A 16,025-nucleotide genomic window follows, 5' to 3' on the forward strand; every position below is an offset into this window, starting at 1 on the left:
GAACCAATAGACAGTGCTAACGCAAACAAATCATGAAACAACAGCGAAGTCTTTAAAATTCTGGCAGTCACGGTCAGAAAAACTAAGAATAAAATGCAGCTGGAGAAGGAAGAGGTGGGTGTGAGTTGTACAGTTTAAAAATGGTCAACTTTCAGGGGGTGGGTATAGCTCAGTGGTAGAGCGCCTGCCTAGCATGCACGGGGTCCTGGGTTCAATCCCCAGTACCTCCATTAAAAATAAATAAGCAAACCTAATTACTTCCCTGCCCCCAGAAAATAAATAAATAAAAATAAACATTAAAAAAAATCAGATTGTTTAAAAAATCAAATGCTGAATTTTCTGTTTGATGAATTTTATGAATTTATCTCAATCTTTTAAAAAATGTCATGCCTCAAATCGCATCTGTCCAGTGAATGCCTACCTTCCTCAGAGTGAAAACCCATGTTCGTGGTGGCCTGAACAGCAACCCCCTCCCTCCCTCTATTCCAGACCCAGCAGAGGGGCCAAGAGCACATCCACCCCTTGGCCCATGAGTTAACTCTTCCCTCCCCTGGAACATTCTCTCCTCAGACATCCATTGGCTTGACCCCTCGTATTCGGGTCTTTGCTCATATGTTAGCAGCCAGAGACCCTTCCCATCGACCCCACTGAGAACAGCACATTCTGTTACCCTCTGCTCTGTAAGAGGAAAACAGAACCTCATTAGCTTGATACTGTATCACACAGTTATTTGTTTTCTATTGTTTGCTTTCCCCAGGATAATTGAAGCAGTGTCAGCAGAGACGGTGTTGTAGACGCCCAGCACCTAGAACAGGGCCCAAGGTGCAACAGGTGCTCGGCAAAAATGCGTTGAAGGAATGCATGAATGTTCATGTGTTCAAGGTTCAAAGTTCTAAAACAGATAAACAGTAAGTTTACACTGTATTGCACAGGGAACTACACTCAATATCTTGTAGTAACTTATGATTGAAAAGAATATGAAAACGAATATATGTACATTCCTATATGACTGAAGCATTGCGCTGTGCACCAGAAATTGACAGAACATTGTAAACTGACTACACTTCAATATAAATATGTTTAAAAAAAAAAGGTTCAAAGTTCTTTGACCAGGGATCACTATTTTCCCTACAAGGGGCATCCTGATAGTCTGGCTTTGACAAATGCTTGCTGTATTAGTCTCATTCAGCTGCTGTAACAAGTAACCCCAAACTTGGCAGCTTAAACCAACACCCATCTTTTTCCCTCTTATAATTCTGGGAGCCAGAAGTCTGAAATCAGTGACACTGAGTCCAAATCAGGGTGGCAGCAGGCCTACACTCACTCTGTAGATTCTAAGGGGCTTTGTTTCTTGCCTCTTCCAGACTTCCTGGTGGTTGCAAGCATTCCTTAACTTGTGGCCACATCACTCTTATCTCTGCCTCTGCAGAGAAGTGGGGACACATCCTTACCCCACAGCCACAGGGATGGGCATGTTGGCTCATTAAGCCAGCTTGTACATGCAGGCGGACTCTGACCGGCTCTCCTCTTCCGTGTGGCCCATGACAGTAGCCCTGAAACCAAGGAGAAGGTGGCCCATGGGCCACAGGCTGCTAATCACTAACCAAAGGCTATGACCCCAAGATCAGCCTCTCGTAGCCACTGCTTTGCATCCCGTGGCTCATTCCTAGGTCCCCACTTGGGTTCTGACTCATGTGATAAACCACATTCTGCTTTAGAGACACATGCCATGAACACCTCAAATTCAACATGTCCAAAAGCAAATTCTACTCCCTGCCACATAGACAAAATATATACATATTTTAAAATATTGCTAGTACTCAGAAACCCAAACCCCACATCAGACATCTTTGGTTTTCCCACTTACCAAATGCACCACAGTCAGTCACTTCCAAAGTGGTCTTTAAAGTTTCACAGGGCTGTTTATTTTAACCCCCAATTGGAACTAAGTCCTTAAGAAGCAATCCCTGGGTTTCCGTTTCTGGCCAAAGTTCCTATAACCAAGCTGTCAGTGAAGGCCTGGCTAATAGCAATCGCATAAAGAAGACAACTAATGCATCTGGGAAGAAATGCAAGGGAGGAGTCCTAGCTACTCAACCCGGCAAAATCTCTCCACATTTTCTTCCCCTACCCACCCCTCTGCTGCCTGCCAGGACAGCGTCCGCCTACTCAAAACCACCTCTGACAGTCCCTGAACGGCATGCAAAACAAAATGCACAAACGCTGCAGGGATCTTCAGCCTTCTGGTAAGCAGTGGTGAACACCTGCCAATCTGCCCGCCTATGCCCCCGGCCCCCTTCCTACAGCACTGGCACCCCACTTCTCCTGGGGGGACGCACACCTCTCCATTCTCAGGTGTGGGCAAGGCAGAGCCATTACCCAGCCAATGAGCACACTCCACACCCCTGGCCACAGCATGCGGTCTGAAACCTACAGGACTTCACTCGGGACTTCATGGGAAAAGCAGCCCTTTTGCTGACAGCCTCAAAGCAGGGAGGACGACAGAGTCTTCACCGTGGGGCTGGCCTAACGATGCAGCTGAAGTGAGAAAGAACACATCCTAACATCCTTGGGACTGTGGACCCTGTAGGGGAGTCCAAACATTCTTTTCTTGGCTGAAGCAGCCCTGAGCTGGTTTTTAGCACTGGCAATAAAGAGGATCCTGTCAGAGGCGACAAGTTCCTTCCTTCTCATCATCTCACCTCTCACCCCCATGCGCCTTCGGCCACGCCAGATCAAATGTTTTCTAAATCAATACAAAGCAATCACCAATCAGCCTATTCAAGCAAGTCCCCTCAGTTAATCCCCAAGCTCACCTTCGGTACCTCTGTGCCTTTGCTCATGCTGATCCCTGGCCTGGGTGGCCCTTCCCTCTCTGGCAGCTGGGAATCCTCCTCCTCCTTTTAGAGGAGAGGCCTCCTCCTCCGTGAAGTCCTCTTCACCATCTTCTGAGCCCCTGTTAACATTCTGACGCCAGCGCCGCAGGCTCCCTTCCAGGCTGCTTTGTTTTCCCGAGTTTTTACAAACCCAAGACCTCAGAACTGCGTAACTCACTCAGGCTCCTAACTCACTCAGGCTCCGTGCCTTCGGCCAAACCTGCAGTCAGGTATGGGAGGAGCACATTTGTAATTTCCTCACTCCGGGTGGGGAGGGAGGGTTAAAATGTGCATCAGGACCTACTTCTTTTTGCCTGAGAGACCCTGTGGAGCCTTGAATTCCTGTTAGGCTCCAGCGCTCCCATCCACTTCAATGCCCCGTCTCTCCTCTCCAGGGAACCTTCTGGGTGGTGGGGCAGCCAGAACAGCTGGAAGGAGCAGTGGTGTTGGGGCTGAGGGACACGTGGGGACCTGCCTCTGCGGCTAGCCTGGCCAGGAAAGCAGAGATGGCTTCCTCAGTTGACAATAAAAGACTCCTCTGACCACAACACCCCAGCCGCCCCAGGCAGGGGGCACTGCCCTCCACCCTCTCCCCTCTTTTACGCTGCCGTTTAGTGACTTCTTTGCTCAGATTTACTCAGTATTCACTACACAGAACAGACCTAATGCGAAGACAGGGCGATGGGATGGTGTAGGCATCACGTGGGAAGGCAGCTTTCATTTGCCTCAGGTCCCAGTGGCCAAGATGGCAGAGGAAGAGGATACTTGTGAGGTAGGATTCAAGAAAGTATGAGGGTCAGCTCAGGGCTGGGGGAGCTGCACACGTCCCCCCACGCTGGGCACTCACTTCCTGAGTGTAAATTATCAAAGGTTATGTGAGGGGCAGAATGTGTCCCTGTGCGTGGAGGCGAGCGACAGGTCCCCTGTCCACCTTTCCACTCACTTCAGGGCCACTCCGTAAGCCCTGTTTCCTCATGCTTGTGAAATAAGCCTGCTGGATCTGATGATCTATCTCTGAGGCCCCTTCCAGCATCGCAGCCTGTGAGTCATCGGAAAAAGCAGAGGGAGCTGGGGACTGGCCTGTCCTGCCCTCCCTCCACCACGCCCCTGTTTACCAAACAGCTCCTGCTCCACCAGCCCGGCGAAGTCAGGACACATTCCTGCGGAGTTCAGAGCTCCCAGGAAAGGTGACACAGAGAGCCCTGCTTGGCCTCCTCCACACATGCTGCACACACACAGTCTGGGCAGGCAGAGACCTGGTAAACCTTTCTGGCCGGTGAAAAGTTAAAACTGGGTTGCAGCGTCAAGCGACCCAAGAGGAGCGTCTTTCCACCGCCTGCCCAGGGGGTGGATTCGGGAGTTAGCCAGCTTCTCTCCATGAGGGCGCTGGACGCGAGGAAGGAACTACATTTCTTAATGTCTCCTCCAACGTATTTTCACTCGCAGTATCCTGGCGTAGTTGGATGGTCAGGCACGAGCTGAATCCTCTAACACCCTGGACGCCCACCCTGTGAGATGCCACAGAAGAGAGGGTCGTCCCAGGCTGTTATAAAAGCACCCACACGCCTGCACACACAACGCTTGATTCTGAAAAGAAAGCTGCATCTCCATGACTTCCGCAAGACTAATCGTCCTGGGCGCACCACCTAAGTGTGCCGGTCCATGCGGTCCCCGTGCCAAGGTTTCCCCCGGAGCTGTTCTCTCGCAAACCCAGCACAGCTCAAACCTGACAACATGATGAGCTAACTTCCTCCCAGACTCACTGGAGATGATCAGCGTCTGCTTCATACCAAAAGGTGGCTGACTGAGCCTGGGAAGGGCCAGGACTTTGCTTCTCTGCTGCTGGGCTGGAGAAATAGTCTTAGCTTACTGCCAGTCCAGCTCTTTAACAGGAGACCAGGAAAGGACACAGAGAAGAAGAGAGGAGGCTGGAATCCAACCATTCCCCACCTTGGTAGGAGTTCTGAAGGTTCAGGAGGAGGAAGCAGAAACTTTAGGTTAAAAGAAGACTTAGGGGACTAATTCAGGTTTAACAGGTAACAAAACGAGTGATTTACATGGTTCCTGGCAGCCTCGTCTTTTTGTGATTCATTTCATTGTATTTTTAGCCCTGCAACCGGCAACCTGCAACCCTGTCTCCTATTAGCACAGGTGATCAAAATCTTGCCACCAGACTACTCAAAAGAGTGGTCTCTCTCTGCCTGCCTGGTGCCTCACCAGCACCGCGTGTTCCCTTCTTAATGTCCTTGCCTGGACACGGGCACAGACACTCTCTCACACAGTTAAGAGGGATCACCACTTCCCACAGGCCTTTTCTCGGCCCTCATTACCCCGGGCTCCTTGCAGCCACTGCTTTCACACCTTGAGACTTAATCCACTGATGTCAGTGACACAGATCATTCAGTCCCCTCTCTGCCTGAGAGCTGGGCTGGTTCTCCCAAATCCCATCCAGGCTCACCTCAAGGATTCCATCACTTCCACGTCTCATCAGTTACCAGTTGGGGTAGATTTCCATTCTCCTCCCTCTGGAACCAGCTGACCTTGATTGTCCTCTTTGTACCACTCTTGTTCCTTTCTCAGTCCATGTGTTAAGATGACCCCATCTCCCAACTATACCATCCACTGGAAAGCTGCCCAGTGATTTCCCCTTTTTCTCGGAATTACCAAGAGTTTTCAGAATCTTTCTGAAGAGGTGGCTAAGCGAGACAATGAAGCCGACCCAGGGAACTGAAGCCAAGAGACGGAGACTTTTGACGACGTTGCCTTCACCTCTTCTACTAGTTATTAACTGTTGCGTTTTAACAAATTAGCCCAAAACTCAGTGGCTTCAAAACAACACGTGTGTTGTCTCAGTCTCTGTGGGTCAGGGATCTGGGGACAGTTACCCAGACTTTGAGCCTTACCCAGGGCTTCTCACAAGGCTGCACCCCAGGGATGCAGTCATATCAAGGTTCAATTGGAGAATCCACTTCCACGTTCATTACCGTGGCTGTTTGCAGACCTCAGGTCCTTGCTGGCTGTCTAGGTGTTAGTTCCTTGCCACATACAGAGATGCTTTAGTTCCGTCTGACTTGCATCATGATTCCTGTTAATGAGTGTTGGCAACTGGATGCTAGGACCTATCTTATAAGTTGGACTTTCTGTTGTTCAACTGTTTTGTTCCTCTGTCCTTGTTCATGACCAGGCTGCGTGGCTCAAGGGGCCCCACCATTTGGGTGCCTTCTTTGAAGCTGTCTAAGGGGCCTGGGACCAGCAGGGACTGACAGAACCTATGAGCAACCCCCTCTCCAGACCCCAATAAGCTCCCCCCAACCCATGAAGCCCATACATAAGGTAGACCAGATGGCCCCGGGAGCTCTGGCCCGTGAGCCAACATGGTCATCCCAGGACCCCGTGAAGACTCCAGAAGAACAGCCTAGTGGGCAAATTGCTCCTGCTGGCCCACGGGGAATTTCTTCGGGGGGACTATGCAAGACTGGGCAGCTAGAACAGCCTTGGAACGCTGATTGGGGTGACTCGAGTTGTTTATACAGACAGGGGCCCACGCATCCTGGGGGGGGCCTGCCTCCAACCCACTTTGCCCACCTACTCCCATGGTCATCCCCTTGACCCAGTATTTTAAATTAGTGTTTCTCAAGCCTGGATGAACACTAGGATCAACAGGGAAGCTTTTTTAAAAAATGAGGGTGGCTGGGATCCACCCCACACAGATTAATTTGGAATCTCAATCAGAATTTTAATACCCAGGCTCGGGGATTCTTGTTTTTAAGTTCTCCATAGAATTCTAACTTTGAGAAGACCTGCTGTAAATGGATGGCCACAAATTTCAAACTAGCACTCAACTCTTGCTGCTCTGCCCTAAAAGTAATCTCAATGCGCAAACAATTCAGGCATCTCCGGGGCTCGAAAGAAACTGTATGTCTTCCTAAGTTTCCCACCGCAGAAGCACAATGGAGTCTTGCTACTCAAAGTGGGATCGAAAAACCAGCAGCCGCAACACCACCTGAAAGCGTGTTAGACGTGCAGAATCTGCACCTTAACAAATCCCCAGGTGACTCGCTTGCACGTCCGCGAAGCACCATTCAAGTCAACTGGCACCCCTGCTGCAGTCAGCCCATGACTTGCTCTCCATCTTCAGAACAAGGATTCCATACTCTTTCTCAGATAATGGCCTTGCCTCATACTTCACTTAGAAAGACAACAGCAATCTGACAGTAACTGGTCATCAAGTCCCCGCCCAAATTCCATCCTGCCCACATCAGTGCCCACGTTCTCAGCCTTGCCTGCCATTTCAGCAACTGAAAGGCTCTCCTCTTATCAAAGGTAACCTACAGCTTTCTACCTGTCAGCACATAACACCTGGCTTAAAAAAAAAAGAGAGAGATCTATCTTCTGACCCCTGCTCCTCCAGCCAGTGTCTATTCCTTCGCTTCTCATCACAGTGAATACTTTCACCCAAAGACCTACTGATATCACGACCTCTACTTTCTGACCCACTCCACTCAGTCTGATCTCCAGTGTCAACAATGACCTTCATGCTGTGACCAAATCCAAGGGCAACTTGGACTCTTCTAGAGTCCCTGGCCAGGCAGCCACATTCAACACTCCCTCCTTCAGGAAACCATGACTTCTCTTGGCTTCCATGGCATCTCAAGTAGTCATGTTTCTGGATCTTCCCCCATGCTGTCTTCAATGTTACAGCAATCTCCTGCCCTTTCTGTTCTTTCCTACCTACTCACTCTGTCTTTAGTGGCCTTACCCATAGCTTTATACATCCCCTATTTCCTGAGGACCCTAAATTCACTCCTCCAGCCCTGACCTCTCCCCGGGGTCCATCTGACCGCTTGCCAGTGCTGCACAGATGCTCGAAAGGAATTCCTAAAAGATCCCAAAAAAGAACCCATTTCCTTGCTTCCAAAAACAAAGCGAAACAAAACCAAACCCACTCTCCATGCCTCATTTGAGCAGATGGCGCCATGATGCATCCTGTGGCTTAAGCCCCACATCTAGGATCAAGTTCTTCCACTTTTTCCATCCACTCCCTCTCCACTCCTGTCAGTCTTCCTCCAAAACTCATCCGGAATCCACTCAAGTTTCTCCGTGTCCACTGCTGCCATCCTGTCCCCAAGGCACCATCCCCACTCCCTACATTGTCACAATGATCTTCTAACTGGTCTAACTGGTCCCCTCTTCATCTCCTACAATCCATCCTCAACACATCAGCCAGAGGGAACTTACAAAGCATTAATCAGATCATCTCACCCATCTAACTAAAATCAGGCTTCGCACTGCTCTTTGAGAAAAAAAAATCCAAGCTCTTTAGCCTAATACACCAAGCAGTCAAGTCTGCCTTTTATCGACCTGATCCTTCAACATTTTACAGCCCTCTCCCTCCAGCTATGCCAGCCTTCTTGCTCTGGGCTGTTCAATGCAGTGGACACCAGCCACATTTTTCTCTTTAAAGTTAAATTTAAACTAATGAGAACTAAAATAAAATGTGAAATTTGGTTCCGAAGACTCCCTAGCCACATTTCAAGTGCTGATTGTCACATGGGGCTGGTGTCCCCACAACAGGGCAGACCCACAACAGTGCAGACCCAGAACATTTCTGACACTGCAGAAAATTTTCTTGGACAGTGCTATTCCGGCTGTTCCTTGGATGAGGAAAGTGCAGTCCTTAAGGCTTCTGCGCTCGCTGTCACCTCTGCCTGAAGTCCCCTCCCCCCAGCTCTTCCCAAGGCTGGACCCAGACATCAGCTTAAATGGGCAGTCCCCTTGCCCAAGCATCTGATCTAAAGAAGCCACCAGTTTGTTATTCCCAATTACACAAACCAACTTAATTCTCCACAGCAGTTACCACCGGCTAGTGGTCCTCTTGTTTATTTGGGTTTGTTGGATTATCGCCCAGCTCCACACGCCTCCTCACCCTCAGCAGACTTAGGAGATCAGAGACCTTGCGTGTCTCGCTCCCAGCATTCCAGCATGTCGCCCTGTGCCCGTGGAGTAGGGCACCTGACACACCTGCTCCATCAGTGGTAACTGGTTGTTAGACCCACGTCATTCTCATATTTCCTCTCAAATCCCTGACACCCATCACGTTTCCTCCATTTCCCTGCCACCACCCAGTCTGGGACTTCATCCACGCCACCCCGACAGCACTACAAACAGAACCCTGCCTCTGCCCTGCCTCAACCCTGCAAACACCAGCAGGTTAAACTTGTTAGTATTCCTCTCTTGAAATCAGTTCCCCGTCCCTGTCCTTTCTGACCCTAAAGGGCCTCTGTGTCCCCAAGTGGCATGCTGGTTCCTACCTCCGTGCTGCAGTCAAGTCTTTCCCTCCACCTGGAGTCCTCTCCCGGCTTCTCGGTGCGGCCACGCCTTCTCCTGCCTCCCAGGTGTGGTTCAGGTGGCAGTTCCTCTGCAGACTCCGGCCCCTCCTTGATCTGCTCCAGCGCTTCCCATCTGCAGCACTCACTCACAGAGGAAGAGAAGTCCCACCTCCCACGCGCATGCCGACAATCCCCGAGACGGCTCCTCAGAGCGATGGTCCCCAGACTTCACTGAGGTGCAGAGGCACCTGGAGAGTGTCTCAGGAGCACACTGGTCAGGGCACCACTGAAGCAGCACAGATCCGGCCCTCAGCACCTTTTCCACAGTCCCTCGGCGGCTGGGAGACCTGCCAAATTTGAGCTGCACTGCTCTGTGACATCAGACCCTTAGGGTGAGTGGTTCAAGCCCTGCCCACTTCCACCAACTCACAACCCCTGGGAAATGCCGGAAATACCCTTCTCTCGCACAAACTTGCTCTCCTTCAAGTACTGGAAGCTACCCCCTTATGGCGCTCCCCCCATCAATGGAGCCCCATCTTAATCTTTGGAACCTGCATATGTTACCTTATATGGCAAGAGAGACTTGGCTGGTGTAGTTAAGGATTTGGGGATGAGAAGGCTATGCTCAATTGTCTGGGTGGGCCCTAAATACAATTACAAGAGTCCTTATCAGAAGGAGAAATGGTCAAAGAGGGAAGAAGCCAATGCGAGGCCAGAAACAGGGAGAAAAGGTAACAGGACGTGCAGCCATGAGCCACAGGAGGAGCTTCTAGAAGACGGAAAAGGAAAGGAACAGACTCCCTCCAGAGCCCCCAAGGGACGCTGCCAGCCCTGGGACACCCTGATTTGCACCTTCAGACTCATTTTAGACTTCAAACCTTCAGGTGTAACGGAGAGGTGTTGTTTGAAGCTACTATGTTTGTGACAATCAGAAACTAATACAGTTCCTTTTAGGTAACACTACAAGGTCAAGTTCCAAGTGTCCAAGGATGATGATTTTCTACTTAACTCATTACTGCAAGACAGCAGGGGAAGAAAGAAATACATGAAGTCCAGAAATAGATCACTGAACTCGACCATCTTGGGGCAGAAGTACTACCGTATTTTGACTTGTGGAAACCTGCTTCTTAGACTCTTATTCCCATCCTGAAAAGTGCATGACTTAGAGCTGTGCCGTCCAATATGGAAGCCACCACACACACAAAATTTAAATATAAATTAATTAAAAATAAAACTGAAAGGGGAGGGTAGAGCTCAGTGGTAGAGCACATGCTTAGCGCGCACAAGGTCCTGGGTCCAATCCCCAGGACCTCCAAGAAAAAAAATTAAATACACAAATAAACCTAATTATCTCTACCCACCCGCCCCCAAAATTAACAAAAACCAAAAAACTGAAGACCCAGTCCAGCAGATACACTAGCTACACCTCAAGTGTTCACACGTCAGTGGCTACCACATTGGACGGCCCAAAAAAGCATTTCCATCATCGTGGAAAGTTCTACTGGGCTGTGCTGGCTGAGAGCATCTCTCCGACCACGCTTGTCTCCAGCCCCACCTCCTGCTCCCTCACTAGGAAACCTTAGGGGAGAGGAATGCGGCCACCATGCCCCACCCTGCCCTGGAATTCATTCTTGAGCATGTGTCCTAAGACGCACAGCTAGGAGTGGGATCCAGAGATTCTGGCCCAAGTCTGACTTTCCATTGAAAAGACTATCTTGGGAAAGTGAGGAACAGAAGTAGCAGCTACAGAAACTGCACACGAGTGACAGGACGTATGCAGGGGTGAGGTGAGGGATGACGGAGTTGAGAGAGAGGAAGAAGCAGGGAAAGGTAAGGGGAACAGCACGCAGGAAAGGGGCTCTAGTGATGTTGCCACGAGCAGAAAATTCCAATGTCGCAAAGGAGGCCTCCCCAAAGATGTGAAAGCATGTAAAACAATAGCCAGCCTGCAGAGGGGCGAGACCACTGCCCAGAGGAGGGTCTGCAGGACAGACTTTTATCTGCTGTGGGTACCCTTACTTCCACGCGCTGTCCCCATAGTGGGCAGCGAGAGTGTGGAGGCAAGTGGGGACAGGAGGTCAACCTGAAAGCAAAGGCACGAAACTCTTCCATACAGAAAATTAAAAAACTGGAACATGCATGGTGCTGGTGAGGCTGTGGGGAAATGAGCACTCACGGACATAGCTGGTGGATGGTAAGCAGAGCTGCTCCGGTGGAGGCAATCTGGCACTTTCCATCAAAATTACAAACACTTAGACTCTTCACCAGACTTTCAATTTCAACAACTGATCCTTCCCTGGCAAGCCCCCGTGGCTGGAATGAGGGACACACAGGGTCTCCCTGGCAGGTCAAGGAAACAGGAAAAGATGAGAAGCAACCTATGTGCCCATCAGTGAAATGAATCACGGAGGCATTAAAAAAATGAAGATGCTCTTTCTATTGACTAAACTCCAAGAAATATTGTTACAGGGTCTGAAAAGCAGCAGCAGCAGCAGCAGCAGCAGCAAGGGAAAGAAGTAAGAGGGAGCTGCCACAGGCATGAAGGGAAATGCAGCCGCACGTCTATCTGTAAATATCTGCGCTATTTCTTCTACACCCACAAGAAACTTGCAGCTTGCTCACCTTTGGGGAAGGGAACTGACAGGCAGAGGACAGGGTGGGAGGGAGGCCAACTTCCTCTCTGTACTTTTTAGTGCCTATCAAATGTCAGATATGATCTGTATATTACCTAGTCAATAAAACTGACAAAGATATACTTCTGGGTATGCATACTCAACAAGAGTTTAAAACCAACCCCCTACACACCCTCCTGCATGGATGCTAAACCTCAACAGGAAAGCGGTATCTGCCAGGTGAGTAGGCCCAGCGGACCAGCTGCACAGAGGCCACCAGCCCCCAGGGTGCCCCAGGCACCACTGTTGCCCCTCCCTGCAGCAGGTGTCTCCTCCCCCGTGGTCTGGGGCCTCAGAGCAGCCTCAGCAAACCCAGGCTGCAATCCAGCCTTGGAAACGACCTGCTTCAACCGGAAGCCCAGCTTCCCGGTCCCACTTCTGACCAGGGTGCCACCACATCCCGGTCCCGCGAGGGCAGGGCACCCGCTGCCACAGCCAGTGATGCCCCCGCCTGCCTCACTCTGGGGGCTAAAATGTACGGCTGCGTCTGATAATCACTATGGACACCAGCCACCAGCGTGTATCAGATCTGTGTCCAATTAGCCACCCCCGCAACACCACCATAGCAACGAAGGTAATATTATTGTTCTATGGAGAAAAAGAGAAACACACACACACACAATGTGTCATACGACGGCTTTCAAAGCCACAGAGATAACACTTCCCTACGCCCTACAGCTTGCGCCTCTCACTCCTCAATGAAGTGGCGTCTTCGGCGGGAAGTCACAGGCTGGGACAATTACCTCCTCACACACCTGCAAGCTGTGTGCCCTTCACAGGAAGCAGAAGGAGTCTCTGGCAAGCCAGGAGTAGGGGCTGTGTGCCTCCCTCCTGGAGGCAGGGAGGCCGGCTGGTGGCAGGACAGCCTCCGGGTGAAGCTCCAAGCTGCCCTCTGGCTGGCTGTCTGGCTGTCTGTCTGTCTGGCTGGCTTTTCCGTGCCAGACCCAAGGTGGGCACTGGGGTTTTGGTGGCTGCAGCAATGAGCCACACGCTAATCTTCAGACCCAAATGTGGAAAGCATTAACCCAAATGGAGACATAAATCAGGAGGGGAGCTTATGGCACGGAAGAAAACAGCTCTTCTCGGAGGGCCTGGGCTGTTGCACAAGAGCGGAGTGAGTCACCCGCCGGCAGAGGGAGGACCGCGGAGCGAGGAGGGAGGGGAGCCCCAGCGGGACAGGCGGGTGTACGGGGGGCGGGGGCAGTGGTGCAAAAACACAGCTGTGGGTTCATCACTAACCACCCGTCATCAGCAGTCCGGGGAGAGGGGGCTAACATGTCACCCCCTCCCCAACTCAGGAAGTGTTTCAAAACGTGTCTTCCCCAGAGAAGACAGCAGGAAAGAGTCTTCCTAACAGTCAACTGGTCACCCTCTAGGGCCTGCAGCTGTGTCCCAGGGAAGCCAACCTCAGGTCCTCTACAAAGAAGGCCTCCCTTCTCCTTCTTTGCTCCTCCCTGGCCAGGCGCCATGCCCTCTGGGGGTCTTCAAGCCCAAGATGCCCACTGTGGGCATACAATCCTTGCCCCACCTGCCACTGTTTCTCTTCTTCCTTTCTGTCTTCCAAACACCCCATCCTGCAAACAAGCTGCTGGTGACAAGACAAACCCACCAGCGTCCCCGTCTCCCGTTCCTGGGGAGAACCTCCTGGCATCTTTAAAGACCTCGCCTCCCTCACCTAGTCCTCTGCCAAGACGGACTCCCAGTCTTCTAGTTCTAAGGACCTGCTCTGAGGGAGGCCCTGCTGTCCCTGGGTGTGGCTGTGGGGAGGAGCCCCCGAGAGAGGGCTCACATCCTCAACCTCTTGCTTCTGTTCCCACATCTGCTCCTGACCCTGACCCTCCTCCCTCCCTCTTAGAAGGACCCGTGTCCTTACGAGGCGCCCACCTGAGTAATCCAAAATCATCTCCTCCATTCAAGAGCCTTAATTTAATCACATCTGCAAAACCCTGTGTGCCTTATACGGTAACATTGACAGGCTCTGGGCGCCTATGGGGGACCATTACTCAGCCCACTGCCGGGAGGTAGCCACGTGGGCTGCCAAGGCCTTAAGGGGGAGGCATGCCTGGGGCATCTGAAGGGACACCAGAGAGGCCAACCCGCCGGAGAGGAAGGAGCGAGGGGCGAGGGAGGAGCGGCCCCGAGGTCAGGGCCGTCACCATCCCGATCCTGTGGCACCCTGTCGGCCACCGTGAGGACTTCTTCAGCTTTCACTCTGCCGTCCTGGGGGCCCATCGGGATGTTCTGAGGGACAGAGTGATAGGACCCATTATCTGAAAAGAACAGACGGGAGTCTGGCAGAGCCGTCAAGAGGTGACCACCCTAGTCTGAGGGCACCGTGATGGTGACTGTGGCTCAGAGCAAGATGACAGTGGTGAGGGTGGCCAGGAGTGGCTGGATTCTTTAAAATTCTATTTGGAAGGAGGAACCCATCATGCTTACCTGACAAACTGAACATGGGATGCGAAGGAAAGGACAGGTGGGGAGAGGGGGTCAAGGGTTTGGACTGGAGCAGCTGGAGGAACAGACCGGCCACTAACTGAGTTGGAGAGGCCGCGCGTGGCATGACGTTTGGACAGGTTGATGGGGGATGCCAAGTAGGCAACTGGACATGGGTCAGGAGGTCAAGGGCAAAACTGAGCAAAGACTGGAAGTGGCCTTGGAGTGGGGGCTGCCAGGGGTCTGGGCTGGGCCCAACCACCAGGCTGAGAAGTGGAGTCTGGACTTGAAACTGATAGCAATGGAAGTCTGGGCCCAGGGGCAGCCCCCAGTGGAGACAGCCATGAGGACCCAGATTAATTCTGTGGGTTGGGCACCAGCCTGCAAGACAAGATAGAGGCTGAGTAAACAGGGACTTCACTTTAGCCCTCAATTGCTCAACCAGGCACCTTTCCACTTCTCACAGCCCAGAGGGTGGGATCTGAGTTGTGGGGGTGGGAGGGGGAGAGGGCAGGTTTCGGGAATGTGGTCCAACCACAGTCTCCAGAATACTGAGCTGCGGACAGCTCTACTCCCTGCCTGCTCATCCCTCCCTGTCCTGCCCACCAATTCTGGAAAGCCTCTGTGTGCCTGGGCCGTCGGGCAGGCTCCGCGTGGTCCCACCTCCGGGGCCCAGTGAATCACGAGGACCAAGCAGGCCGAGGGCAGGCGGCCAGACTGTGCGGGCGCCTCCCAGGGACGCAAAGCTGCCCCTCCCACGGGACAGCGTGCTCAAAGGTCTACTGCAAGCCGATTCCCAGGGACAGATGGCACTAGCCAAGTACCTCCCGGGCACTCTGATCCATTTATTCATTCGACAAATATTTAGTGAGCACCTACCAAGTGTCAGGCACAGTTCCTAGATACTTGGGGCACTTCCGTCATCAAAACAGAAGGGAGCACTGGTTCCAGCAGGGGGTGGGGGGAGCAGACAACAAAACTATAAGGAAGCAAACTATGAAGAATTTTAGAAGGTGATGGAAGAAGAAGAAACAGAATTTGGTAAGGCGAATCAGGAGTTCAGGGTAAACTGGGAGGGTGGGTAGCAATTTTAAATAGTCCAAAATGCTGCAGTTGCTTCTAAGACATAGCCGAAGATCTTTCCATCTCTTCTGTCCCTCTCCCTCCTTCCTCCCTCCCTCCCTCAGTTATCGAGTGCTGACCTAGGCCAGCCCTAGGCGCTCCCACTCTCAAGAGACCGTTTTATTTTATATTTTGTTACATTTTATTACACATTTCATTCAGGAACACAGACGTTAAGATGACGACTAATTCCAGAAGGGTTACGAATGAGCAGAGACTCACTGTCTCCTAGGATTCCTGCAAGCATGCTAATCACAATGTGGGATCCTCCCAAGAGTGTCTGATTCTTGGTCCAGGCCCCCGGTCCCCCTTCCTCCCTCCTGCTTCACACCTCCTGCCCCCATCATCACCATGACCACCTCAGTGGTTTCTCCAGAAGCTGCCCACAGACTGTCCTCACACCTTGCCCGGTCGCCGTCCCAAAGCACTGACTGGTTTTAGGGCCTCTGGACTAACGTGGGCTCCACACTCAGACCCAACAACTTCTCAAGAAGCGCCAGCCCCGGTGCGGAGTGGGCCTGTCGGCCGCCACCTCACCTCCTCTGCTCTGAGTGCCTCCATCAGGCAGGTTTTGATTCCTCCTGTCCAGC

At 51.8% G+C, this 16,025-nt stretch overlaps 1 protein-coding gene across 8 annotated transcripts in view; it reads right to left on the bottom strand.

Annotated features, from left to right (window-relative positions):
* GAS7 (growth arrest specific 7) overlaps positions 1–16,025 on the bottom strand; it is a 182,819-nt gene that overhangs the window by 115,038 nt on the left and 51,756 nt on the right. The window contains exon 1 of one of the 8 annotated variants that reach the window (XM_072940733.1): positions 9,188–9,596. The exons of 2 other annotated variants lie outside the window; for them this stretch is intronic. Coding sequence is in view for 2 of the 6 variants with exons in the window: in XM_072940740.1 (XP_072796841.1) it covers positions 8,830–8,906 (77 nt within the window). In the remaining 4 variants the exon portion in view is untranslated. Of the gene's footprint in view, positions 1–2,816; positions 3,083–8,733; positions 8,961–9,187; positions 9,597–16,025 lie in introns of those variants that run through there. 5 more of the 8 variants (XM_072940740.1, XM_072940735.1, XM_072940739.1 and 2 more) reach the window with 5 other exon arrangements.

The sequence above is a fragment of the Vicugna pacos genome, chromosome 16 (genome assembly GCF_048564905.1).
Source record: "Vicugna pacos chromosome 16, VicPac4, whole genome shotgun sequence".
In the NCBI taxonomy this organism is placed as follows: domain Eukaryota; kingdom Metazoa; phylum Chordata; class Mammalia; order Artiodactyla; family Camelidae; genus Vicugna; species Vicugna pacos.